The sequence below is a fragment of the Parasteatoda tepidariorum genome, chromosome 5 (genome assembly GCF_043381705.1).
Source record: "Parasteatoda tepidariorum isolate YZ-2023 chromosome 5, CAS_Ptep_4.0, whole genome shotgun sequence".
Lineage (NCBI taxonomy): Eukaryota > Metazoa > Arthropoda > Arachnida > Araneae > Theridiidae > Parasteatoda > Parasteatoda tepidariorum.
Window position 1 is genome coordinate 53,449,375 of NC_092208.1, and position 17,433 is coordinate 53,466,807.

Here is a 17,433-nt window from a genome sequence, read left to right on the forward strand (position 1 = left end):
AGAAAAGCAAAAAAGAAAAATGTAAACGTAACGTCATATGAAAAACATAATTTGGCAGATTTTACTTATTAATAATTTATTATTCACTAATTAATAATTTCACTTATTAATAATATCGGGGAAATGTGTCAGCAATTTTGTTTTTTCACGTAACTTAAAAACTTAACTATTCAAATATGTCTCTAAAAATGTATCTTTAAAATATTATCTATCTTTAAAATATAATAAATGTATGTATTTTTAAAAATATTACCGTATATAATTTTGACCTTTTTATTTTTTAATAATGAGGTTTTATATTTTTCATTTTTCTGAGAAATAATTTAAAGTATGGCTTGTTATTAAGCAAAATCAGCAGCTATGGCGTTTAGCTATTCCCTCCATAACTGTAAAAATATTGTTTACGTCCAATATATTCCTTGATATAATANTTTCGTTCTGTATCATTTTCTCCCTCATTTTGTGAAAGGCATGTATATATATATATATATATATAAAATATATATATATATATATATACATATATCTTGCTTTATTTTACCTATTTAGAATTGCTCAATTGATCCGATAATTTATTGCTCTTATTTATCCAATAATTGGCCCTATACAGTTTTGTTAAGTTCACCCGATATTTTATAGCCGTTATTCAGCCTATGTCCGTTCGATATAGAAGTTTACGACTGAACCGATGTTTTAAGGACGTTATTCATCCAATGTAGACCCTATTTAAAATTATCCGATTAATCTGATATTTTATCTTCGCTAAATAAAACCTCGAAAGAAAAAAATAAATGCTTTTCTCAATCTATTTTTCTGATATATTGCAATCATAAGAATAAATTTTTAAGGCCCCTTTTATCTCATAATTTTCTACGCCAGAAATTACCCCCAAAAGCCGTATAATGAGTAAAAGCTATTTTTTCTTCCTTTTTAAAATATGTGTGTATAAATGCTCTATAAATTTATTAATTTTCAAGACATTTGGATTAACTGAGAGTTTTAAGAAAAAGTATTTACGCAGTGGTTTTCTTATTTCATAATAAATAATGCTTAACAAAAGTTTTCTTTCATTCCTGTGCCCTTCTTCGACAATTTTATATGAACTACCAGAAATTTAATAGATAAACAAAGAAAAAATATTTCTTTTCAAAAGGTAAATGGTTATATTGTACTTGAGCTATTGTGAAAAAATCAAAAATGTCTTGTGAATGTGAGTGAAAAAGAAAAATCTGTTATAGGTAGATTTGTCTGTGTTATAAATCACTTATTTAAATAAACTAGATATGGAATGGAAACATTATTAAGATATTTAAAGCCGCTCCAGTTTCAATAGACGTAAATACAAAACTAGTCCTTATTTACATGTCTAAAATGGTCTTACATATTTCTGGACAATGGTCTTAGAATGGCTTTCGATATCGGTCAGAGATTGAGGTGTATAAGTTTTATAATAATAGGTCCAAAAATGGATTAATGTTCTGAACAAATATTTATTTGTATGTAGAATCTTTATAGGTTTACCATATAAGGCTACTACTGAGAAGTCTAAAACTTTTTATATTTTTCCTCGAATGGTTTTGAACAAAGGACCATTGTTAATTTCTATATAGAAACCTTGTAGGGTTACAATATGGAGCCTGTAGCGTAACTACCACTACAACTTTTAAATTCCAGTTTATTAGTATATAAAATATGTTAACTAGATTCTATCTTGAGTTACCTCACAATAGATGAAGGTTGACATTGTCGGTAACTTAGCCCTAAGAAGGCTGCAACAAACATTCAACATAGGTGACTTTCGTGCGTGATCTGAACTCGTGTATCTCGACAGAAACAACCACCCCCATAGGTATACGCGTACTTTAATAGATGGAACACTGTTAGTAATAGACTTGCAATTTGTAACTGCGACATCGACTCTTCGTGCTGTTGCCACTCAGTCTAGATCAGACACAACGGGGTCTTTTAGCCTAGCCGCATATGGGTGTGATCTGAACACGCGTGACTCAAACAGCAATCTACAAGCCAATATTGGAATGTCTATATATTTTCAACATTGGTCCGAGAATAACTTTCAATAATGGACCACTATCATTTTTTAAGTAGGTCCTTTATAGATTTATAATGTAGGGTAAACATTAGGAGGTCTAGATTTTTCAATATTGGTCCTAGATAGAAATGAATCTTGCTCCAATATTCAAAGTCATTCTAGGACCAATATTGAAAAATTTAGACATCCCAGTATTGATCCCTCGGTGCATGTTCTTATGGTACCCATATTTGCCAATTTTGAGCCTAACTGTGGCCAATGTAAAATTGTTGCTAGGGTAGCTACAATGAGTAAGCGATTAGTTGATCACTTTAACAGCATNAGTAATAAATGTATATATATTATAAGCCATTAATTTTAATTTATTCAAAACACCTTCATTAATATATTTATATTACATAAGCTTTATATGTTATATGTTTGAACACATGACGCATGAAAAATTTTTCAATTGTTCTGTTTGTAGAAGATAAGTTTCTTTACGAAGATTTTATTCATACTATTATAATCACGGAAAATTAATTGAAGAATAGAGGAAAATTTAGTTAATTAGCTGACCTCAAAAAGGTGATCATGATTATGATAACTATTTGTTTATCCAAGTATTTTGCTATGGTTAATGATTAATAGCAATTACTTTATCACTCGAGCAACCTAATTGGGGTAACTTCAATTAGTAAAGCAATTATTAATAAACATTTCATTCCATACTTACAATTTTGTACAAAATCAGTAATTGCTTCAGTGTTGTAATTATTTTGAAATACAGTAGATCACCAAATTGCTGGAAATAATAATTACTTTTAGTAAGTTTGTTTCTTTGCGATGTAGAATTTATATACTTGTATTTTGTTGGGTGGGAATTTTCAACTTGCAACTATATCGTGTGCATTATTAAATTAAATGTCTTTGCAAGAAGAATATATTTGTTTTGTATGGGTATAGATTAATCATTGCGTGACAGTAATTTTTTTTATCTAAATAAATCATTGTTACAGTCTTGACAATTTTATTTGATAAATTTTATAAAAGATTTATACAATAGAATATTCTATGAAATAATTGATGATACTATAAAAATAGTTGATAAATTGATGATAAAATTACATATATACGTATATATACATTAAAGAAATCAGTCAGAAATATTAAAAACTTTGTATAATTGTAGGTAATAAAATATATAAGAAATGATTAAAATATACGCATATATACTACGTATAATCATCATTAAGGCCAATAAAAGGCAATATTTTGCGATTTTAATTAAAATTTTCTTAAAAGCGTTTCAGATAAAAAAATTAAATTTTTTATCAATTTTCCTTTAATAAAAAATATATTAATCTGTGTATGTAAGTTTCAAAATTGCATACAAAACCATTAAACTTTTTAAAACAATTATGGCTGGTTAAAAATATTGCTTAATAGAAATTACTTTTTCAACTTGTTTAGCAATTATTTCGAAATCTATTTATATAAAGACTGTCCAAAATATTTGCACTGTATCATTTCTATAACAAAAACCCGACAGTTTTAGTTTTAACTCCACACGTGATGTATTCCACATTTGTAGATACCAACTACAAGATTTAAATTTTGAGTTATGTACCTCATACAACCCGACATCGGCTATACTACGCCAAACTTTAACAATGTATATAAACTTAGAAAGGACACAAATAACGTGAAAGTCGCGTAAATGAGCACCTGCTTACCTTAATAAATTTATCTCAAATTACGTATTCTGGATTCTGGTCCTATCACATATGTGTATCAATTATTCAATTAAGAAGCTAAAATCTTTCATAAATAATTAAAATCAAATAATTTTAAATTTAATTATAATTCAAAATTATCTGATTTTAATTATTAGTTAAAACCTTTATTATTATAGACGAAATTACTTCCCAATAATGATTTCGAAACTAAGTAAACAATAACTTTTCAAACGACATATTTGTCTTTTTACAACTTTTTCACTATTTCTTATGGTAACAGCGCTAAACGTTGTAATGTTTTGCAGCACCACCATCCTTCGTTCGCAAACTACCTGAAAAAGGTGGTGTCCTTCGAAATACCACCAACGTCCAACTGTCCTGCCACGTAGAGTGTCATCCACTCTGTGAATTAGAGTGGTTGAGGAATAACGAGAGCCTGAGAGATTCGATCGTGTTCGAGAGCAAGCTGTCCCATCACCGACCAGATCCCAGGAGAAACCTCTTCACTTCCATTAGTTCAGTGCTTACCTGGAATATGAGCTTGCTGCCTGTCAACAGCTTCGATTATGCTACCTTTACCTGCAGGAGTTCGGGGAACGAGATTGGTGCTGGAGTGTCTAGTACAATGGCATTTCGAGTGGAATGTAAGTCAAACGTCAGCCATTTCTAAGTCTTATTTAATGTTGACATGTAATCAATGCGATTAAATTCATGTTATTCCTTTTCTGCAACATTGCAGTTGCACTAAACTTTGAAACAGTTATATATTTCTTCACCCTACCCTTGCCAATTATTGCAAACGAAACTCAATATACATTAAAATGTTATTGAAATCTAAATGAAGCTTATATTTTATTTACGTGATGATAAGTAAGAAGCCTTATTACTTACTACTATTTAGCAGCAACCATTTGGTGAACAATTGTTAATCAAATTCGTTTTTAATGCCGGGTGCTCAATATTTTTGAAGGAAAGTAATAAATGCAGTTTTCTTTCTGACATAAGTTAAAGGTAAGCCATTGCTAAATTTCATTTAATGTTTACATATAATCAGCGCAATTAATATTATGTTATTCCATTTAGTATTATTTTCTACAATACTACAGTTGCACTAATGAAAATATTTTTTTCTTAAAAAAGTATTTAATTTTTACAAGTATAACTTATAAAAGTGTAACGTGATAAGTATCTTATTTCTAAAAGTATTTCTAAAAGTTTCTAAAACTATAATTGAAAGTTAAAGTAAAACGAAGAGCAAATATAGATTAATCTATGTAAATCTAAATAAAAATATATTTTATTTAAGCTGCGATAAATAAAACTTACGTTGTATTGATTAGCAATAAACACTTTGTAAGAGATAAATGCTTAGTTTTCTTTAGAACGGCAGGTGTTCTAATTTTTTTGAAAAGAAAAGCATTAAATACCATTTTTTTGTAATATAAGACAAAAGTGAGACCATTTATATGACCTATTTACTGTTGAACATGATTCACACAAATAAAACCATGTTATTTCAATCAGTATTCTTTTTTACAATACTACAGTTGCACTAAGAAAAGATATTTTTTTTAAAAACAAATAGCTCTTTTAAAATAAAGTGTAGAGTGTTTAGATTTTTTCCACCTCCCAGAAATTGTTGCAAATGCAATAAGTATTGAAGTGTTATCGAGATCTATATACATTTTTTACGCATTTTCAATTTAAAAATTAAATTACTGTATACTTCTTGGCAAAAAATTTTTAGAGAACAATTACTAATCAAATAGGTCAACGAGGTCATTTTTATTAGTGGATGTTCTATATTTTCGAAAAAAAGTATTCCAAAATTGAGATTACGCTATTATAAACTCCTTTAAAAAAGTAAAAATGAATCAATATATTTATCATGCAGTAAATTGTTACAAAACCCCATTAAAATCTTAAAACTTATGAGATTCTGAAAAAGAATTTTTACTTTAATGAAATATTCCAGGCTTTAGACTAAATTACTTAGAAATCTTTGATATTGTTAAAACGTAATCACTATTTAAAATTATGCAATTATTATTAAAACATTACAGAAACAAACTTAATACGAGAAAATATTAAAAATTATGACTAAAATAATTAAAATTACGAAATTAATTTTTTATTCATAAATTTTTTTTTGATTTTTTTTAGAGAGATGTTTTTAATATATGCTTCTTATCAAGTTGTAAAAATGCATGACCACCTTACTATTTCGGATATTTTTCATTCAACTTGAAATAAAACTCTAAGAATTATTATATATCTAACAAAATTAAAATATTTCTTTTTTTCAAAAGGACATAAAAATTTAAAAATACGTTTACAGAAATGAAGATGTTGAAATGTAAAAAAATTGTATAGCATACTTCCTTGTAGAATGTTAACCATATTTTATAGTTTTGAACTATAAAAGTTGTGTTTTTAATCGTAACTAATGCATTCATAACCAAATTTAACTTATTTTTTTATTTTTCTAAGCAATTGAATCTTTTTCAGAGTTTTAAAATTTTTTACAGTTAAAACTAAAGAACTCGGAAGTAAACAAATTAAAGAATTTTGATTAAAACTTCTTTTGTTATAACGCTCTAATGCAAAGATATTGCTCTCGAGATATTGCAAAAGATTTATGAAAATTAAATTCAATTGTTATTTTTCTTCATTTCATTTATTTTCATTTATCTAAGGAAGTGCCTTGTAATATAAATAATGAAAATTGGAATAATGAGAACAAAGAAATATAAAATACAAATAAATAAGAAAATGAATAAGATAATTATTGAATAATGAAAAACCTATTTTCAGCCTATGTTTTGGTAAATCTAACATAATCACTGTTGAAAGACCTGAAANTGTTAAAACCCCATTAAAATCTTAAAACTTATGAGATTCTGAAAAAGAATTTTTACTTTAATGAAATATTCCAGGCTTTAGACTAAATTACTTAGAAATCTTTGATATTGTTAAAAGGTAAGGGGGGGCGATCACTATATAAAATTATGCAGTTATTATTAAAACATTACAGAAACAAAATTAATACGAGAAAATATTAAAAATTATGACTAAAATAATTAAAATTACGAATTTAATTTTTTATTCATAATTTTTTTTCTTCTTAATTTTAAATTTTTTATTGGAGAGAGAGGTTTTTAATTCATACTTCCTTTCAAGTTGTAAAAATGCATGGCCACCTTACCATTTCAGATATTTTTCATTCAACTTGAAATAAAACTAAGAATTATTATACTATATCTAACAAAATTAAAATATTTCTTTTTTTCAAAAGAACATAAAAATTTAAAAATACGTTTACAGAAATGAAGATGTTGAAATGTAAAAAAATTGTATAGCATACTTCCTTGTAGAATGTTAACCATATTTTATAGTTTTGAACTATAAAAGTTGTGTTTTTAATCGTAACTAATGCATTCATAACCAAATTTAACTTATTTTTTTATTTTTCTAAGCAATTGAATCTTTTTCAGAGTTTTAAAATTTTTTACAGTTAAAACTAAAGAACTCGGAAGTAAACAAATTAAAGAATTTTGATTAAAACTTCTTTTGTTATAACGCTCTAATGCAAAGATATTGCTCTCGAGATATTGCAAAAGATTTATGAAAATTAAATTCAATTGTTATTTTTCTTCATTTCATTTATTTTCATTTATCTAAGGAAGTGCCTTGTAATATAAATAATGAAAATTGGAATAATGAGAACAAAGAAATATAAAATACAAATAAATAAGAAAATGAATAAGATAATTATTGAATAATGAAAAACCTATTTTCAGCCTATGTTTTGGTAAATCTAACATAATCACTGTTGAAAGACCTGAAAAAGTTTGAAAAGAATAAATTCAAATTAAAATAAATGTATGGTGCATTTTATAGTAGAAAGAATTATTTTGATTTGAAGACTAATTAACAACCGTTATGAAATCTGTAAACTCATTTTTATGAGAGTAAATCTAAATTATATTAACAGTAAAACTTGTTTTGTTATGAATAATAAATATGCAAAAGAATATTTATAGGCATTTTTTGCGACAAATGTTTACAAAAAACATTACGAAAATTTTTTTTTTCATTATCATTGAGATCAAGTGAAATATTTTAATATTTAATTGAAAATATTTTATACTTCATTATTTTTCACAAATATAATCATTGGTATAAGATAAAGATATTTAAACATATTGAAAAAGAATTTTAACTTATACTTTTCTTGACAGTTAAAAGTAATGATGCGAAAGTTTGGTTGCTAAATTTTGAATTAATGAATGCTCTTTTAAGTAAATTTGCTAGTTAGATTGGTTTATGGTCCTTATAGGGAATTATATGATAAATTCTAACTATCAAGTTTAAAACTGTTCTGCTAAAAATTTGGATCATTGTCACTATCAAAAGAAAAATTAAATAAATAAAGATTTTTATCATCATATAACTTTGAAAATATATATTTTTTATTTGGCTATGAGAATAAATTATAATTTATTGAATAAATAGGGCTAATGTCATAGAGTTCAAATCACAATCTAAAGGAATCATTTGATGGTAAATATGTCATTCTCTTGGATAGTCAGAAAAAAATATTAAAACAGTGAACATTCTATAAATCCTCTTTTTTTTTCTTGATTAACTTTGAATTAACGTTACTTATTTGAAAGATAATTTTTTTATACAAATAATCATAAATAATTTGAAACATTAAATTTAATGTTAAGGAAAACATGGATGGAAAAAATACCATGAAATCTTCATGCTTTCAAACAAATTTTTTGATAGTAGATTATCTAAGATTCAATAAAATGCATATAATTTAGCAAAATAGGGAGTGATTTTTAAATTTTATTTTGGAACCATCGTTGAAAAGCCGTCCTAATTTGGAGTTTACGATTACCAATGTTCAACTCAATCCACAGCCTTGTAATTTTGAACAAAATGCACAAGACAAGGGAACTCCCGGAAAATTTACATTTGTGGAGGACTTTTGTGATAAAACTAAGCCACATTTGCGTTATATGGAGGGAAAAAAACCCAAAAAGCACCCACGGTTAGCCTGATGGCAAGGGGAATCTAACAAATGATCCGTCAACTAACGAGGATATTTCACGTCAGCACTGTGATCAATGCCTGTCGGGTGCGAATTCTCATCGATTACCTATAGCTGCGATTTGAACCCGGTTCATCCAAAAGGAAAGCGAGTGCTCTATCTGCGTAGCCATCACGGTGTAGTATTGTAATCATTTAAAAACTCGATTGCAGCAATATAATAGTAAGGTTAGCCGGGTTCGAATCTGAGTGATGGTTGGTCGACAAGAATTCCGCACTTGGCTTGCAATGACTTCAGTGCTTAGGAAAAATATCAAATATCAACCGTGGAAGGTTTTCATAGTTTTTCTCTTCATGTAACGCATAAGATTTAATGTAAAATTATCAATAAGCACAAATTATTTTAAAATGCGGCATTAATTTAATAAAAATCTTGCGCGAGAAAATACGCAGTTATAGCCAAAAGCAGAAATCTCGAAACCTATTTCGCAAGGGTTCCATCATCATGTTTCACAGCACAATATATATAGCGAAACGGCTCGAAGCGACAGGATGAATGAAAAGAATGCTAGACCATGGTCAATTGTTTTATTTTTTAATCTTTATTATCTCCCCCATGTAATTACATGAAAGATAAGCGTTACAGTATAGAAAACTTTTCACAATAACGTTTACCAACAGAAACTTAAACACGGTGACACACGAGGTAAGGTAGTTCCCAACAAATTGAATATCATGTTTTATCAAACATCGCTGATTTCGTAAGAAAATATCTCAAAAAGTACAGAAAAAAACTATAGAATTTCTGAGTTATGGAGAACTTTAGAGTTTCCATTTCTAAGAATGAGTGCATGCAAAGTTTGATTATATAGAAAAAATATACTTTTCTGATAGCCCCTAGTATTTTTCAAAAAATATATGTTCTTAATTCAACATTATTAACACAAACTCATCTAAAAAAAATGCAAAAGAAAATTCTCACCGACCTGATGCATACACACAACATGAAAAATGTCTGACATAAAGCTCTATATTTATCTATCATGGAGAATATTCAACTTGAATACAGATTAGAAGTAAAGGATATATATTTCTTAAAAGGTCCCTTACAGAATTTTAAAACTATTTCCCGTGATTTTAATCCATAGAGCAGAAAGACGTGGATGCTTACCGATAATCCAAATGCATTGAATCGCTCCTGGTAGCCTTTTGAATACGCGTAAGTCTGGGGAAAAAGATATTTCAAAGGATATATTGCTCCTTTGAAGTCCGACGCTATTGAATTTCTTTTTCAGAAGTTCGGAAATGCAACGTTTAGATGTTCCTGCACGTTCGGTCTTAGAACTTTTATTTTTTAATTCCTTCTTCATAATTTTTGGAAAATCCTATGATTTGTAATCCTAAACTTTCGACACTGTGACGCATAGTATGCAGGGAGAAATAATGGCACATCATAAAAGTTTAAGCTTTTTGATGGAATAAGAATACTTGAAAAGGTTTATACTTGCTTTCAAAATAAGAAATGTTTTTCTAATCTTCTCGTGGTAAACATAATATTTTAAAGGATCTTTTAGATAAACTTATTTAAAAGAAATAAAATATTTAATTTAATATAGTTTTGTTAAATATTTGTTTCAATTTGTTTTAATTATACCAAACATAAAATCTTGAGAATTTGGTTATTTTTGTCTGGTAACTTCTATATCATAAAATATAAATTTTTTAAAGTAAAGTCCCAACTGACATTTATAGCCTTCTTATTATCATAATGATGTTTTAACCTTTCATTATATTTGTATATCAAACTTTTTAACTCAGATCCACTATATTGTGATATTATTGTCAAATTATTCAAATATCTTAATGATTGGAAAGTTATAGTAATATAGATAGATTTTTTGGAAAACAATCGTATCATGTATGCAATGTAAATATGATATCATTATTCACGAAAATGTAAATATGATATTCAAGGAAATCAGCATTTGTTATAAAGTATGATTTTGATCCACAATTCAAGATGTAATTTGAAATGATGTACACTGTAGAATATTTCAGAATTCATATCTCTACAAAGCAATCTCGAAAATAGCATCCCGTATCAAAGTGCAGGATGTTTTTAAAGTAATTAGTATTACTTAAAAAATAAATAAACATAAATACAAAACATTTTATTTGTCAATATTTGCAAACAAAAAAATACTTTCAGAAATAAATCATATAAGTGAAATAATTCCTGTATCATTTTTTAGATTTCTTTTAAGAAGAAAGAAAATAAATATTGCACGAGACCCATATCAACGTGAAATACTTGTATAATTGATGTAAAGAAAAGAAAAAATTTTATTGCTAGTTTCAACTAATTTAAAATATTCACACCCCTTTTTTTCCTTTGCCCCATAAAGCACCAAGAGAATTATAAGGAAACCGGCAATTAAATTAAATATGTTTTGGTTTCTGCAAAGAAACTTGTTTAAAGGTGCATGGGACTGGCTTTCTAATTATAATCTGTAACTGCAGAAACAACTTTCAAAATACTTTTGTCATAGATCAAATATTTAATTTGATATAGTTATCAAATTTAACTTATAAATGAAAATTAAAAGATATATTTGAAAAACTTGAAATGGCTATAGGGCATGTGATGAGGAATGAGAATTTCAAAGTAACTCCTCTACCATTAGACTTCAGCAGTGCTAAAGGCACTTTTAAATTGGCATTTGGTTAAGCATACGCATTTGAATTAGTACTTTTATTTATCTGCTTATGTATATTTTTGAAAACTACGTAACAGACTTGTTTGGAACGCTACTTTCGTCACCAAATTATTTCAGTACAATAAATAATATTTGGCCTAAACAAGTTCAAATTATGACAATAATTGACGAAAACATAGTAGTATTAAGAAATTTAAGATAGTTTTGATTAATAAAAATACTAGTTTTTTTATGTACGGAAACACCTTGCTTCAATTTACCATATTTCTTGAACCTGATATAAGATGGATTTTCCAAACAGAAATTTAGACGTGCTAAGTAATGATAGGGTTTAGAGTAACTTGACAATTCTACATTATACGACATACCTATAATTCGGTGTATCATAATTAGATTCAATAGCAATGATTTGATCCTTTATAAATAGATTCAATACCTATGATTCGATGTATCATAAGTAGATTCAATAACTATGATTCGACGCGTTATAAATAAATTCAATTCATGAATCGTTTTCAATAAATCATCGATCCTACGTTTCTTAAAACGAACTTAAACTTATCAAACTTATAAAATAAACTATTTTTATTTTTTGCTAGATCCTCCAGAAAACATCCAGATATCAGCAGTTAGATTGGAGGTTATGGAGGGAGAGATATTGGATGATCTGGTCTGTAGCGCATCGGCTCATCCGTTGGCTGATTATGAATGGCAGGTGGATGGAAAAATGGTAGCTCGTGGACCCGTCCTTTCATTCAATTCGTCCTTGTCCAGAGCTATGGGTGGTAACTACACTTGTGTTGTGATGAATCGCCATGGGATTTCGAGAGCTACAGTATCTATCACCGTCTTACGTAAGTTTATGATATTATTATCATATTTTCATAAATAGTTTATGTTTGTAAGTCAAATTAGTACACTTTAAGAAATATATACTCAAATTTCACGAATATTTCTTCGTTTCTGACGGTACTATGTCCTGGTATATGCTCCGAGCAAAAACTTTGTCTAAATGATGAAATAACTGTGGCAACTTCTTCGAAGAAACATATTTCAACAAAATTAAAAATATATATGTATATTTCGTCATTCTATTTTTTTTTAAAAAGAAAAAAAATCTTGTCTGTGTCTAATGTATCAAACTTTTCTGATAATTACTTTACCCACTGGCGATTTAGCAAATGGTTGAAATCGGAAGAATGATTTTCAACAATACACTATTTTCCTATCTAATAACAGGGAAAACCGATTTTGCTACCCAGAGAAGACTATGTTAAAAGATGACATTTTACGTGCAGAACCAACGCCTCCTATTACTGAAAGACATCCACACGGCTCTAGGTAGTTCGATCAGACCACTATGAAGGTAAACCAGTTTACGAAAGAGACTTTCAATAGAAAATCTACTAAAAATAAGAAAGTGGCTGAAAATATGTCTAAAAATTTGTTAAATTTATGAATATGATCGGTTTGTCTTGTTTACTTGTCTACCACTACAGATTCAATTCTCAAATATATTTGATAAATTTTCCTCAGTCACTTTTAAAATAGAATTTGGGTTCAAACGCGCAACCGGTTCACTTTTTAAATAGTCTGCGCAGACTACTTATAAAAAACCGTGTGGATGCTTTCTGATGTAGGAGGTGATGGCAGAACAGTCACTGGGTTTATCTTTGGCAACATGGGGGTGGATAAATGTCACCTAAGCTTCAAAAAAAGGAGAGATAGATCAAGGAGATAAATTAAAGTCTTTCCCGAAGTGGGATTTGAACCCGTAATATTCCTGACTCAAAGTTTGCTCCTTTATCATCATACAGCCTGGCCGGATTGTTCCATCTCTTCATTTCTGATTCAGTCTTCGTTCTAGTTTCGTCATTATAGTTAATTATCTCCCACAATGCCCGGCGATAAAGCTTCGAGTTGAGGAAACATTTTCATCATATGCACGAAATTCCACGTTTAGTCACAGATTACGTGATTTCGAATATATGTCAACGATTGCGAAATTGTCAAAAGTTAGAATTCTACTTCTGAGAGTGAATGCAGATTGTCATTAAGTCCACAGCTGGTTCTCAATGAGGTGCAATAGAAATACTTCACATTCTACTTTTTTTTAAAAAACGTTTTGTTTCAATTTTGTATGAATTTAGAATCTGAACTACTCTTAATACTGCTCAATAATTAAGTGTAAAAAAACGCAAGAAAATTATTCCTTAGCGAGTTATAATTCTGGACAATTAGTTCAGAAATAAATTATTTGAAGAATCATTCTATATATTAAAAGTCAAATTCAGCAACACAAGTTTTAAAATTCAAATTTCACATGCGTTCATTGACAAAAGAGAACTTCTTAAAAGATATTCTATTGCAGTGCTTTTTTAAATCAAATTTTCAACTTTTTTTAACCTGAAAAATAATTAAAAAAATATCGTTTTGATCTTAAGCCGGTAGCAGTTTAACTGTTTTCAGAAATTATTATAAATTACATATTACGATTTTCACCTTATTTTGTTCTAAATATGCTAATATATTTAATTAAATCAGGTTTGAATTTATACTATACCAATATTAACATTATATTAAAAACAATGTTTAATTTTAACAGTGAGTAGCAAATGAATGTACTGAGAATTGGGAATGATACTCACACTAATTGATGAAGGAAATTTCTTATTGACCGCGAAAAGTTTACCTTTGCCGAAATTCAGAAATTATTTGTTTCGAAATTATTATTGAAATTTTTTTTTCAAAACTTTATTTTACATTTAACCTGTGTGCCTTCAGTTACTACATATTACGATAATGTGTCTTATTTTGAGCAAATATTTTAATTTATTCAATTAAATGAGGTTTGAATTCAAATAAACCAATATTAAAATTGTAATAAATGTTTATTTTTAACGACGAATATTGAATAAATGTACTGAGAATTGGTAAATGATATACTAAGTATTAAAAACAAATTTTGTTAATTTATTTAGTTTAACCTGCTTTTTCAAACTCTTAAAACTATTTAAACTTTTTTTTAAATTTTACAATTTCAGTTTTATTGAACTAAAATCAAAGTTGTCAGTAAAAATTAGTCTTCTCCTTTCAACACCGTAAAAATAAACGCGGCAATATTTTTTTTCTCTTTCGAAATAATGCTTGGATTATTTTGTTTTTTTCAAATTTAATATTCTATTTAAAAGAACCATTTCTCTTGAAAACTTATTGTATTATTTTGAATTGTTTGTAAATATCAATAAGTTCAAGTTTTTTCCGCAAGAAAATCAAATTCTTGTTAATTTATATCGGTAAAAATGCAAGAAAAATTGCAGTTAATGAAAACAATTTTTTTTTTGCTCTTTCAAAGAAAATGGTACCTTTTAAGCACTGATGGTACTGGATTAAACCTCTAAAGATTGTTGTTACAAACCTTAATTAGTTTCCGTTACAAGCAAATATCAATATCGTTACAAAGAAAAATAAAAAGTGAACTAGAGTTTATCAATGATAGTTTATTGGCTAGAAACGGCAAAAATGTCGAAATAAAATTGATAACAGGTACAAACTTCGTAAAAAAATTGATAACTTTTATAAAATTGATTATAGTGCTTTTATTGATCTGAATAAGTAAAAATCGATTTTTCTTACAAAGGGGAAGAACGAAGAAAATATAAAAACAAAATTTCACCCATTTGCTTAAACATTTTGTAGTGGAGCAGCTTCCCGGCCATGCGCTTAATTTTACAGTTGATTTGCATAAAACTAATTTACCTGCTCCTTTGGGATACCTGGAACTTTTCCCTCCAAGAAAACCATTAATTTAACAGAGACTTCAACTTTTGATTGCATTATTTGAATTATCCTACTCAGCCATAAGAGAAAACGAACTAAAAACTTAAAAACTGGTGGGACTTAATGTTTTTAAACTTAATTAATTGAATTTTACTTTTTATATAATACCCGTCCAAAAAAATATGCTAATTTATATTTTTTTCGCTAAAAGACGTTAAACTCGAAAACTAAAATATTAGCCATCGAAAAAGTAAGTATGAGCTTAACTCTGCTGCCACAACTTTAGTTTTGGGGTGAAGAAAATGAAGCTAATTAGTTTCAGTTATGAAAAGTTTAATTAGCTTATCAAACTAGGTGGAAAAACTGGAAAAATGTAAACTTTTTGTTCTGTGTTTATTTAACAAAATAGAATGGGTTTGACATGTTGGCAAAATAATTAATTGAAGTCTTCCCTAAATATTACTCAGCTAGAAACGGGAAAGAGTTATTAAATAAAAATACAGAAAAGGGATTAAAAAACTTTCAAGAAAATGGAATTTTTATAATAATTAATTTTTTTTTTGTAATAATATAAAAATCTAAGTAGATCAATAGCTTTTCTACTTAGATTTATTTACAGCTCCATGAGCCAGAATGATAAATATTATGAATTTTATTATAGTCACACTTTACTACTTGATGAAAAATATTAAAGGGCTTAGGTTATATTTTAAAGAAAACAATTGTTTGAAAATAAATTTTACTTCTTAAAAATTGAATTCACTCTTATTTAAATCTTATGCATATGAAATTTTTTTTAAAAAATATCATGCTTTCAATATTAATAATAATAACTGATATAAATATAAATAGCAGTTATACAGATATGAGAGATGGAATTTTGCTTCGTGGTTTTATATATACTGTAAAACAAAATGGATCAAATTACGGCATAAAGTACCGGTACTTTCGGTGTTAAATCTTTGTCTGTTAAATCCACTTTTACAATAAGATATTAAATAGTACTTTTTATAGAAATATTTATTTAATTGGAGTGATTGAGTGATTTTTACAGTAATTATGACTGTTTTATCAGTTTCTGGCTTTGTTAAATGTTTCGGTAAAAATAGATTTTAAGGTTAAAAATACAGACTCTCGAAATGCCGGTTTACCTTAACTTGATTCGGATTTTTTTTTTATTTCTATGTAAGTGAAAAAATTAAATGAATGCATTATTCTTTCTGAGTGCCGGTACTTTTTACCGTGATTTGATCCAGATTTATTGTTTTGATATGTAGGCGAAAAAATTGAATTAAGGCATTATTCTTTTTGCTTTATGCATTATTCCTCTGAGTGCCGGTATTTTTAACCGTAATTTGATCCAGATTTTTTCAAGGTAGGTAAAAAATGCAATGAATGCGTTATTTTTTCTGCATTATACATTATTCTTCTGAGTGCCGGTACTTTTAACTGGAATTGATTCGGAATTTTTCAGTGTATGTGAAAATATCCAATAAATAAAAAACTTTTTTTTCACCGCTATCAATCCATAATTTATTTCGGAGTTGTGTATAGTTGCGAAAAATCCCTAATTGAACCTCCACAAATGTGTGTAAACTTCATATCTAAGCTTCATATTTATAACAGCAACTGCTACTATCCAGTTTTATTCCGTTGGGAAAATTAACCAATATTAGAGTTTTACATTAAAAATATTCTTATCGGATAAAAGGTTCCAAAATAAGGAAGTTGTGGAACACTTTTCTCTCTCTACAGCATAAAATCTTTCACATCGATATAAATTGCTCTTATAGAGATATAAGAGCTTGGATCTGACTACATCGTTGCATAGGTCAATAAATCGAATTAGTGGCCTCTGAAGAAAAGTTGAGTCCTTCAGTGAAGTGCACCAGCTGGTTAGAGCTCGACTCAGCTTACAGGAGCTCACAAGGCCGATCAGAGAAGCTTACGCATTAGCGAGTTTGGTTTCAACCTTTTCTTTATGCATAGAAAAATAAACAAACTTTTCTTTTCTTTAGTCTTAGCTGACTAATTTATTTTTCTTCTGCGATTATGCTTTTGCTTCTTTTCTTCAAAACTTTATCTCACTGATAAAAGTTTGCTGATG

The 17,433-nt window shown here is 27.9% G+C and overlaps 1 protein-coding gene across 1 annotated transcript in view; it reads left to right on the forward strand.

Moving 5' to 3' along the window:
* Positions 1-17,433, forward strand: part of LOC107449150 (B-cell receptor CD22) — a 239,683-nt gene that overhangs the window by 172,927 nt on the left and 49,323 nt on the right. Inside the window, 2 exon segments of the mRNA XM_043055035.2 lie at positions 4,074-4,412; positions 12,146-12,400. Coding sequence (XP_042910969.2) covers positions 4,074-4,412; positions 12,146-12,400 — 594 coding nt within the window.